Source organism: Lonchura striata, chromosome 5, assembly GCF_046129695.1.
Source record: "Lonchura striata isolate bLonStr1 chromosome 5, bLonStr1.mat, whole genome shotgun sequence".
NCBI lineage: Eukaryota > Metazoa > Chordata > Aves > Passeriformes > Estrildidae > Lonchura > Lonchura striata.
The window spans coordinates 16,237,326-16,249,477 of NC_134607.1; the positions used below are offsets into that span (position 1 = coordinate 16,237,326).

The following is a 12,152-nucleotide window of genomic DNA, read 5'->3' on the forward strand; positions in this document are numbered from 1 at the left end:
AGAGAGAGCTTGGCCTCAAACTATTCGGTGCATTGGGTGTGAATGAGACATCTCCATAGCACAGCAGTATCCTCCTCCTGTGTGGTCACAGGAGAGGCCTGTGGGCAAGGACCACCTGCAGGAGCCTTGGTTTCTGATTGCACAGCATCTGTGAGGCTTGATTATTGTGGCTGACTTGCTTTGTGAGGATGGCTTACTATTTTCTTTTGCCTTGGCTTGCCCCTATGCTCACTGGCGTGACACTAACCACAGCACTTTCTTGGTGTATTCTTGCCTGAGAAAGAAATCTGGGAAAAATGAAATCCAGGGAATATTCTGTCATTACAACAATCTGATTGCTTAGGAACATGGTCCAGAAGCTTGCCTCTCTGGAGTTTCTGAGCACAAACACCCTGTGGTCAGCAGCTTGAGAGTGAGTTGGTTCTCTGGACTCCAGAGTCAGAAGCACCTTTGCTTCAGCCAGGCAGTCAAAACCAATTTCTGCCTTCTTGGGCTCTCTAAGGTAGCCTGTAATGGGAAGAGAAGTCATCTATGATTCTATCATCTCATGTTAAGATGACAGAATTGTACATTGCAAAAAGCTTTCTGAAACAGATCAAATCCAGACGAGTGGCTTCTGACTTGTTAATAATCTTGTGCCTAGAAATCATCAGTTGTTCTAAATGTGTTAGCACAAGACTTTCTCTTCGTGTTTCCTATTTACAGGGTAAGACCCCTCGTGACAGGGCTCAGCAAGCTGGTGATCCAGATCTGGCCTCCTACCTGGAGAGTCGACAAAACTATCAAATGGTTTCCCACGAGGATCTAGAGACAGCAGTCTGATGTCTGAACATGTCCAAGAGGATCCCTGGAAATCTCGAGACTGCACCTGAGGCACTCGGGCATCGGGTGAGGAAGAAACTTGTGGAACCCACGTGTCTCTCACTCTCCAGGAAAATACCTGAGGACATGCCACCAGTTTCTAAGGGCTACTGAGTGTTGCCACGGAACAGTTATGTTCCATAAGTTAGCCCATGATGGATGAGGTGGGACACTCAAAGGTCTGTGGAATCCATAGGCCACGAAAATTTACCTTTATTGCTTCCAGCAAGTAGCATGAACTTCTCCCATGTTCATCTGTATAATTTATTAAAAAGAAAAAAAGGAAAGAGTCAAGAGTGTGTGGGGGAACAAAATCCAAACAAACTGGTACATTGAGCCACCCAACCAGGCTCTCCTCCATCCTTACAGTTTCCTGCATTGCTTTTATTCTCCTGTTTCCCTCACTTCTCATCAGTTAAATATTACCTGTTATCTCTGTGTTGTCTTCACAAATGGTCAGGCAGTATCAAAATGTTTGAGGAGCTCTGGATGCCCTTAAGAAATATTCAGTGTTTTTACTGGCTACATTCCCTCCCCTGCCATCCTCTGTATTGTCAGTAGCCAGCCCCCTCGGAGTTTCCTTGCTTTTGGAGAGGATGCTGCTTATTGCCTTGTTTCCCAGGGTTTGGGGCACAGTCATATTTACAGCAGTGACAAAACCCAACCTCATCGTTGCTGGGCATACGGTTACGGTATCCTCACAAGACAGGCATTTGTATGGAAAGGAGTTCTGTGGGATTTACCATGCTGAATGGCAGTGCAGAAGGTCACCAGGAAGGTTTATCATATCATTCTTGTGCGTGTAATGGTTGACCCAGTTCTTCTCAGGTTTCAGGCCTGAAAGAAGTTGATAGCTGTTCTTTACTTCTGAAAAAATGGGTTTTCTACTGGGGAGAGATTTGTGCAAGACTGAGGGAATTCCAATGGACTCAATGACAGACCTAGTACCCTTTGCAGCACAGCCAGAGGGAGGAAGGAGCCTTGGAACACCAGCAGCCAGCCTGGGCTCACTGCTGCCAACAGACAAATGGGCCTGGTCACATCGGGAATGGGAAAACCTTCTTTGACTGAATCTGTAAACTATCTGATTTTTCAAGGGAACCAAGTTTTGGGGAGTCTGTCCCTGGAGAAAGATAAGCAGCAGCTCTTTGCCTTGTTACCCATGATAGGTTTGAAATGTAAAGCTTAGCTGCTGTAAAGGCCAGCTGTGTCTTCTGCATTCATCTGTTCTCTGTCTTATAACCATAAAAGAAGAGAAAGAAAAGAAATACACAGGCATAAATAAAATGTTTCATCTTTGGGTTTCCAATTGCTACAGATATCTCAGTTGACAAAATAGCAGAGCTTCCACTTCTACTTTGTCAGACCAGTGCCCATGAAGACACTCATGGATGACTTTTGACATAACTCTTGCAATATATTTTTGAATTTTGCTTTGTTGTTTGATTCGAAAGATCCACCAGTGTTTGTTTTCACATCCTTTGCCAGGGGTAGCTCTCTGATAGATGTTGATCTTTGGGGTTACATACATTTGGAAACCATGAAAATAACTCAGGTCATTATCCAGATAAGTTTTTCTTCTGTGGTAGAAGTGGAGAAAATCAAATGAATGCTTTTTTTTTTTTTTTTTTTTAAAGCACGAGTGATTGTTGTAGTAGGGAGTGGGGAGCTGAACAATATATTTTAATTTCTTTTCCTCTTTTCAAAGGTTCATTTGATATGGGCAAAATATTTCTTTAGTATTTCTTCCTCTGGAAGGAAACTATATATATTTGTAATCTATAGATCAATGGCAACATGAAATGTATTTTGTCTTATTTTCTGTCTTTACCTTTCTCATTTGAAAAATAAAATATGAAAGCCAAATTACTTCCCTTGATAATTATCCAGGGGCTTGTGGAGAAAATGAGTGTGTGTATATATTAGAACAGAATTTGGCAACTGTTAAAATAAAAACTCAGAATATAGTTTTGGTGTATGTGATATTTCCACAAGGAAAAATCCTCACACTGTTGTTTCATGGTAGGCCTTGCATCATTTCCCAGCTGTGAGAAAAGACATTACTGTGATATTTCTATACATTTGATGAAAACAACAATTATGTTATCATCACTTTCATCTTTTAGTTTGCTTTACTGATCTGAGAAATGGAGGAAGTTTCAGTAGTACAGGAGCTTGGCTCTGTCCTGTGCTGAGGCCAAGCTGAGTATGGTCACTGAGCCTGGGAGAGCTCCCTGATCCTTTAGTCCCATGAAGCACCTTGCTTTCATCACAGGTAGCCTCCAGAGGCCAGATGTGGATTATGATAAGGGACCTGCTTCTGGTCCCTCTGTCCCCAGTTGTCCTCCCCTTGTCAGTTCATCCCTGGTACCCAGGAGGTGCCTGCAGCTGTGGCTGGCTCTGGAGCAGCTTGGCAGGATGGGCAGATTTCCTGAGCAGTTTTGTGCCATTTGGACTGCTCAGAGGAACTCGGAGCACGTAAGAGAGCGTGGCTTGCCTTTTTCACCGAAAGCTGGAGTGCAATGGTACGATCAGAGTGAGCCTGGAAAGCTGCCTGTGCTGTGTGCTCTGCAGGAGACTGCTACTGTATGATTAAAACAGCCCCTAGCACTGGAGGCAGGACAGGAACAGGCTGGATGTGGTGCCTTTAACGTTGGAGGTGTCCCGAAATGCTGCACACGTGATGCGCTGGGTACTGGGGGTGTTTGCTGTCTGCAGGTAACAGAGCACATCTGTTCTTTTCCACAACGGCTCCTGCGTGGCAAGGAACAGCAGAAGTTGGTTCACCGAGGGCAGTTTGGGACCAGGACTATTCCTTAGCCTTTTCACATGTGGTGGGATTACCAGAAGCAGGCAGACTGCAGCGGTTAAAGGTAACTCGTATATATGGAATCTTTGGAGCACTTGGGTTCTAGATTAGTTACAGTACAACTGTGCCTGCATTGGGCAGGGCCCAAATTCCAGCATGAAGCTGGGAGCCCACCTAAGTGACATGTAAAACTTTTCCATTTACTAAAGCATCTGTTCAGTGGCTGTGTCTCTTAATATGTGTATATTACTATATACATGTATATTTATAAATATCAATATGCATGTATATAGGTGCACACATACACCCAACACTTGAAATTTTGTCGTTTGAATGACAAAGCCCTTAGGGATGCTCAGCTACTGAGATTGCTGGACTGACAAAATGTCATTTTCCATTTTAATTTGTTATTAAAGGGAAGCTTTTTCAGTAGAACTGAGGAGCTTCCAAATTGTTCCATTGTACTGGTTTTACTATCTCACTTTGTAGTAAAATGGAGAGAAAGAAAGTATTTATAATGTTGATAAAATAAACTTAATTTTGTAATTTAATAGCATCAGTTACTCTTATTATTTAATGTTTCAATGCTAAAGGTATCTTTTCTGTGTTATTCAAGGCATGATGATGTAATACTTTTTTTACTCATTATAGCATAGAATGGCAGTGGATAGGGGCACCTTGCACTAGACCAGGCTGCTCAGAGCTCCATCTAAGCTGACCTTGAACACTTCCAGGGATGGGTCATCTACAACTTCTCTGGGCATCTGTCAATACTGTGAGATGTGAGGCTGAGTTTTTACTTATGTAAAACAGAGGTTCAAGGCAAATTTTGCCTGTTACAGACAGGTGTCAGACTCCAGTGGCTCTTTCACCAGTTCATATGGTGTCTTGCTTGTCTGTTTTTATGCACTTTAAGATGTTCATAGGTGTTTTTACTGAAAACCAAGGTGTTTTCACTCTTGCTTTTCCCCAGCAGCAGTAGAATTGCTCAGTCCCAACTCATGGTGCCGTAGCCTGGCTGCTACATGAGGACTGTCATACAGAAGAACCATAGACAAAGAAAATAGTACAAAATTGATGTTTTGTTGCCACTGATCTTCCCAGGTGTATTTGCTGAGCTGGTACTGTTGTGTAAGAATAGATGGAGCACATAGTTTTTCTGGTGGTGTGGCTGTGGGAGGTTTGTTTCAGTAATATTTCATGGCTCTTTGGTTCACTTTTGTCTTTGTTTTTGCTGTGGCAGTGAAACATATGGTAGTGAAAGTTTCTAACACAAATTAATCTAGAAAGAGGCTGTTTCCCTTTCAGCCATCCCAGATGCCTCCTGTGGGATCTGCTTATGTGTTGACCCTTCCAGGATGACAAAAGTATGTTAACATGATCTGTCTCTGAGGTATGAAATGGGCAAGATACATTGGTAGCCTCAAGTTTTCTGAGAGTTTAATAGTAGTCAAAAAATGTATGGACATGCTGGAAATTTAAATGCTTCAAAAAAGCCCCAAAGAAATTCTGTCCTTGTAGTTTATCTACTACAAGAAAAAAGCAATTCTTTGTGCAGATCCATTTGAGGTGTGTCATTTTCCTTCTCCCACTTTTTGCTTTTATTGCACCAAACTAACATCTATAAGAAGTATTTTATTAGACTTGTTTTTAAGCTTCCTACTAGCAACATTTTGACCTCCATTTTACCTATTCTTTTCCATTAATAAGATAATGTTTCCTCTTTGTATTTTCCTCAGTGAATCTGAGCCAAAATTACACTGGGTTATTAACTTCCTAATTAGTCTAAAGCATCAAATGCGAGTATCTTTGGACATTTCAGCAGTCCTGGAAACAGCTTATATTCCTGTGCCTTTCTGGATGCATGTGAAGCTGCAGGAAACAGTATTAGAGTGCTCACTGTGGTACTCATCATCTCTTTTTCCTTTCTTAACAACTATTTTTCTTAGCAATATGCTGCTACAGCCTCAAATTCCATGATCTTCCTGCCAAAATCTGTTGACCACAACAGCAACGCAGTGATGTGGTGCAAGCTACTCCACGTGGCCACAGCAAGTGACCATGGCTGCTTTTAGCCCAGGTTCTGCCGTGGCACTGGACATCTCTGGAGTGGCTGCCTGAGAGCCCTGCAGGTACCAGAGCTCAGGGGCTTCCCCTGCCCGGCTGTTTCCAGCACCTCTGCCCTGGTGGTGCCCACAGAGAGTGGTGTTCTCTCATCCCCTGCACATGTGCGCTGGAGCAACACCCCCTGTCTTGGCCAAGTTATTTCCTGGCCCACATATGGTGCCATTTGTGCAAAAGGGGAAAATTCCCTCCCTCGGGCCTTGATCACACCAGTAAATTCATTACATTTGACTTCTGTGATTAGGCAGGCTTAGAGCTGAATAACCTTACTGTATTCAGCCATCAGAGTGCATCTTGTCTCCTGCCTTATTTATAAGGTGCCACATTCCAGTTTCAGCTGCAGTTTCTTGTTTCCCTGACTGATTTAAAAAAACAACAACAAAAAAAAACCCAAACCAAGAGACCAAAAGCCCAATCCATCCTATGCAGTACACATGTATCTAGTTACCCAGAGAGTGGGGAAGGCAGGCAGATAATTTAAAAATCTCCTCACTCTGAGGTGACTTCTAAAGTCTGAGCAGAAGGAAGCCTTGCAACAAAAGCATTTGTTTCAATATTAACACATCTATATTTCAGGAAATAATTTGATGCTAAGTCCTGTTAAAACAGACAGCTTAGATCTCCTGTGTGTCAGGGATTTGGGGAATCTAAGGAGGCAGAAATTCTCTTGACAGACACATAAAGGTAGGTGAATGCCCAAAAGAGCAAAAAACCTGCTTTATTCAAAAATCTGTTTCTATTTTGCCACCCTCATCCACTAGAATCGGAGCCCTGATTTGGGAATGCTATTTCAGAGTTCACCAATATTTTAACAGCCTCAGCATTCATATGCAAAGTATATAGAAACTGTAGCATTTTGAAATGCAAGAAAAAAAAAAAAAGCCCTATTTCTTTGAGCAATATAATATTACATATATAATTGCCTCATCTCTTGCCAGCCTCCTTTTGCTGGTGAAGTGCCACACCTGGCTCTTCAATTAATCCCTGTCTGGGAGGCTGCTTGCCGTGTAGCCCAGCAATCCAATGCCAATGCCAAAGTGCTGCTGCAATTACCTAACTACTAGCACATGAACCATGTGAAATTCATTTCTTAGTGTTGCTCTTCATTTCAATGAGAAAAATGCCCTTCTGATTCCAGCTACTTTCAATTTCCACTCTTCCTCAACCTGTGGTCAAAAAAGGTAGAATGTAATCTCTGTTCCTACAGAATCCAAATCCTGTCTAGGAACTGTGCAAATCTCTTAGGTTTGTAGGTGTGGAGAAAAAGCTCAAGAAGCTCTTGAGTCTGATGGAGCAGACATGAGTGATTTCTACTTGGATAATTAGGCTTTAATAAGCAGTCCCACTTTTCTAGGGCTGCTTTTCCTGTGTGGCATTCACATAAAAAATGAAAATTACAAAATTAGAAAAGCAAAGGTAAGCTGGCCCTGGGAATGGGGAATTCTACAGAATGGCTTCCATATGCATTGCTCTTTTCTAGATAGGGGGTTGCAATACTACTTCTTGAATGACAGTGTAATGACTAATTATGTATCAATATTAGATGTATCTAATTTTAATAGTGAGGTGGGTGCTCACTGCATCCAATATTTATGTCACCCAGATGCAGAGGTATTCCTGCCCCTGTAGAAACCACCAGACAGTCTGGAGAGGGACACCCTTCAGTTTGCAAAGCTTGAGGCTCTGTGAAGTGAGATATGGATCCTAAGGTGAGCAAGTTCAGCCCTCCCTGCTCCTTAGCCATGCTGGAGGCTTTCCTTCCAAATGAATGGAGGCAATGACACATCAAAATAAATATTTGCTGTAGGTCACAAAGTGAGTAGCTGTTCTTCTTCTCCTGTCCCCTGCTTCAGCCCTTTTCCAGGACCATGTTTATTTCCCTTCATCAGAACGGGAAATCTGTTGGTGTTGCCTGTTTCACTAGAAGATGGGTGCAGTTGTGGTTGTCATCCATGGTCTTGCTACTGTAGTAGCCTTTATCTGCATGGCACAAGGGAGGAGTACAGTCATGGCCAAGCTAAGGAAAAAAGTAACCTTGCTGGCAGCTAATGACAGGAAGGAAATAGAACATAATATTATTTAAATTTAATTTTAAGTATTCTTCAGTGCTCTTTGCTTTTCCTTCTTTTCTTCCCCTCCCTTTTAGGGTTTCTGAAGTCTTTAATCTTTCATTGCCTCTTATTGCCTTAGTTGATTCTACCTTCATTTGTGACTGGAAAGGTCAAAATCCTGCTCATGTGCTTACCCTTGGGATACTTCTGCTTGACCAGTCACAGATGGTTGGATCTCCTCTGACCGTGTACAGACATGGGTAGGGAATGCTGAAATTCTCTGTACTAGGAATGAGCTGGATGTGCAGTACTAAAGGCTCCTCTGAGGGCAGTAATGCCTAAGTTTTAGTCTAAGGATTAAACAGATGGAAAGTAGGATGGACTTGGGTTTTTCATACCTGAGAGCTCGATTTCAGCCTTTCCAGACTTAGTTTTAATATCATTAGAAAAATTCTTATGTCTATTTTTTTTTTTTTTTTTGTCTACTCATGTTTCTTCCCCTTGTGATTTTCCTTTTAAAAAAATCTTTGCCTGGGCAAGTGTAATTTTGTTGCTCTGTGCTTATGCTTTCAAGAAGAGGCAGCTGCTTCCAACTGGCAAGCGAGCGTGCTGGTCTCCCATGCAAAATGGCTGGCTTTGCTACTGTACAGTTTTCTGCTCAGCATGTTCTCACAGAAATCACAGGGAGATGGCAGGGGCTTATCAGGATTTTTTAATATTCTGTTTACATGTCACTGCAGAGTGATTCTCTCCCATCTGCCTCCTTTGATCATGCAACAGCTTTGGGAGGAAAGAAAAGAAGTGGCTGAGCCTTCAAAGAACCAAGCAGCTCTCAGGAGCTTTGTCTCTCCCTAGCTCCCTAGTGAGGCTGCTGCACCTCACAGGGCTGGGAGGGGAAAAGCAGGGGATGCTTTATGTGCAGAAAGATTAATCTCACACCTCACTGGCAAAAGTAACAACTCTTTGAGGGGACCTGTTCTGACACCCTACCAGTGTCAGGTAAAATACATATGGACATCAGCAAGCCTGTAGGGGCTGACTTCCTTTCCGAAGGGCTCTTCCAAGCACATTTTGCTTCTCCTCCTGGTGCCTCAGGACAGGGATTCCTGCCTGTGTCTTCCCAGAGCAATCATCCTGAGGATGCCCTTTGTAATGGGTACCATCCAGCTGCCCTCACACCATGTGGTACATGTGCCCTGTGTCCTGTAACTCCATTGGAAAACAAAATAATCAAGAGTTAAAATCCCTTTCAAAATGGACTTAGGATCTTGGCCACAGACCCACCAGTGTGCAGTGACTGGGCAGGGGAATATGGAATGGAATATGACTGCCAACGTTTCTCTGTATGAAATCTCCTCAAGGTGAAATGTGCTTTCACAGTGGGAAATGAAGGTTATTTTTCTCCTCCCATATTATTTTGTGCTGCAAGCCCTGTGCCAGTCATTTTGGATGCAGACAGCTTTTTGGAAGCAGGAGGCTTTTGAAAGATTTTTGAAAGTCTAGCCAATGATGGAGCTGAGGACTTGTGTTCTGCAGCTCCCACACAAACCTTCTGGCAGTCCGTGGAGGTTTTGGTGTCCTCTCTGAGTCAGTGAGCAGGATATTTAGCTACAAGCTACAGGCCTGCCTTTGTGCCACTGCTATTGCTGCTTTGCACAGCTTTTAGAGCAGCTATGGTTTTGCAGCCTTGCACTGGGAAAAACCACAGTGGTGTGGGGGAAAACATGCTTTTCCTGTGGACACAAACACTCCTCAGCTGCAGTTTTATGCTAATGAAAATGCAATGTATGTAGCGGCTGAGCTCGGTTTATGAGACTGTCACAGCTAGCTCGGTGAGGATTTATTTCCAGCAAGACCTGACTTGTTGTTTTGCTCCAAAACAAAGAAGATTATGCAAAAAAAAATCACTTGGTTTAATGGTATGCTTCTGTCCTATGATAGTTAACTAGTTTAACTGTGTGCCACACGGTCATGTCACAGAATAGGGAAAGTATTTGCTTTCAGAGTTTATGAGAATTCTCTCTGGAGGTACTGGGGTAGAATAAATAGGGCCAAAGGCTGCAAATCATGGGATAGAGTTTGTATTCCTGCTACTTCCATGGAGTCCTTTTGGGTAAATTATTTAGCCTTACTGTACCTCAGTTTTCTTATCTGTAAAATGGGGATAATATAATTTCCCCATACACAGCCAGGCAAGGTGTTTTGTGTTACAAGTCTGAAATATGCTCTATATTAAATGGTTTTGAATTGTATGGGCTTTGGTTTTCTTGTTTGGTGGTTTTTGGGGTTTTTTTGAGGTTTTTTGGGGGGTTTTTTAGGGTTTTTTTTTTTGTGTGGTTTTTGTTATTATTATTATTTTTTATTGTGCCTTGTAATGTTACTCTTCTATAGCATTCTGCTTCTTCTGGAGCCATTTCTTGCTCCAGAGAGTGAGAGTAGCCCTGTCCCATGCTTTTTAGTTTAACTGGTTTAAATTGAGATAGTAAGAGGGGTGGAGAATGAGAATTTTCCAATGAGCTATTTTGCACTTTTCATGCTTGATTTCCATGTTTGAACTATCTTGTATTAAAAGTTGTAACTCAGGTAATATTTCAAGTCAATGAAAGCATTCAGGTGGTTTATTTCTCTTCAGAGAAGAGTATTTTGCTGAATTTTAGAACAGCTTTATTCCATTGTATTGAGTTCATTGAGCACAGAATGTTTCCTTTGGGAGTGCCCATCTCAGAAATAACTCTTTCTGTCACCTCTCTGCTATTATGCTGGTATGACAGAATATTGTTTAAGAGTCCAGAAATCACCACTTTGGTTTGTTGATGTGAAAGGTTTCTGGGGAATGGAGAGAAACATTTGAGGGAACAGTTTCTCTGGCTTTCATATTAACATCTCCTCTGGCCACCTGGCAAATGGGAGATGAAAATTGGTAAAGTACAAGGGCAAGGGTTAGCAAAGATTTAGGGAGCTGGAAATGCTTCATGTGAAAAGGAAGGAGGTTTGGATGGAGTCATCAAGGCCAAGTAGGAGTGGGATGGTGATGAACAGACTCTTGATGGAAAGGCTGAGCTTCATCAAGCTATATATAGATAGATATTTTCTGAAGATGGTGGAGAGAGGACAATGGGCAGATTTTGATCTCCTCAGCACTAGCTTCACTCCTGGTGAACCAAGATGTGACTGAGGTCAGAACCTGGACCATTCATAATGTGTTTGGCCCCCTGAACCGAGCAGTAAATTCAAATAACAAATGAGCATTTTTAACCTACATTTTGTGGGCATCCAGAGTTCCAGTATTTGCATATATCCTACTATCTGAACCCACATCTGTTCCAGGAGTTGTAATAACATCTCAAAGGGCTCTTTTATGCTACCTGGCCCCGTGCATAATGTGCTGGAGCATCTTGAGTCTGCCAGCTGGCAAAAGGAACCTGAGGCATGCAGCAGTACTGAGGAATGGAGGATATATGTTTAACAGAGAATCAAGGTACAGGTAATAATCAGTGAGGGGAAATACAAGAAGAAGGAGGGGCTTTTTGTAACAAAGTAAGAAAGTATTTTCTGCCACGATTTTCTTGCATTTCTTATTTATACAAAGTATCTTGATCACTGGGTTGCTAACTAAGGAGATTTTAAACTGGGGGAAGGAAGAAATATGTATACAGTGAAAGAGCTGGTTACTGTTCCTTTTGGACACTTTTTCTGTATTGTGACTTGTGTGGAAATGTACAGAATAAAAAAAGAAGAAGCACATGCCTTGGCTGGGCTGAGTTTCTTTGTGTTATTTGCCAGCAGAGCTGGGTTGCTGCTTCTGATGCAGTGGAAAGACTGGTGTGACTTGGAAGTTGTGAAGATTTAGGGTGAGCATAGGAAAGTGACACAGGGATCAAAATTCTGCATATGGGTGTATATGTGCATATACATAGAAGGGAGTATTAAGCCTCTGAATAAATCAGCTTCAAGCTCATGGTAAAGAAAAAGGTTGATGATACCTTCCATTATTTCCAGGAACATCTCAGTCCCTTAGTAAACTCAGATTGCCAGCACAGCATTCAGTGCGTGCAGGAGAGGTCCAGCAGAGATTGGCAGGACTGTAACATAGGTGTGTAGGTCACCTCAGGATCTTAGCTATGCATCTCAGGGGAGTTTCTCCAGTGCATTCTCTGGTTCACCTCCATGTTATCTCAGGACCAACCCATAAGCATATAATGAAACTTTGCTTGTTCCTGCCCAGCTGTGTCTGATGGAAAATTTTTGAGAATTTCATGGCCATTGCTTGCTTTCTTGTCTTCAGCAGCTTCCCTCCCTGCCTCACT

At 42.4% G+C, this 12,152-nt stretch overlaps 1 protein-coding gene across 5 annotated transcripts in view; it reads left to right on the plus strand.

Moving 5' to 3' along the window:
- DGKI (diacylglycerol kinase iota) overlaps positions 1-11,589 on the plus strand; it is a 207,125-nt gene extending 195,536 nt beyond the window's left edge. For all 5 annotated transcript variants that reach the window (XM_021552019.3, XM_077783351.1, XM_021552020.2 and 2 more), the window contains one exon: positions 706-11,589. In XM_021552019.3, coding sequence (XP_021407694.3) covers positions 706-822 — 117 coding nt within the window. In that variant the 3' untranslated portion in view covers positions 823-11,589. The remainder of the gene's footprint in view (positions 1-705) is intronic.
- The last annotated feature ends 563 nt before the right edge of the window (positions 11,590-12,152 follow it).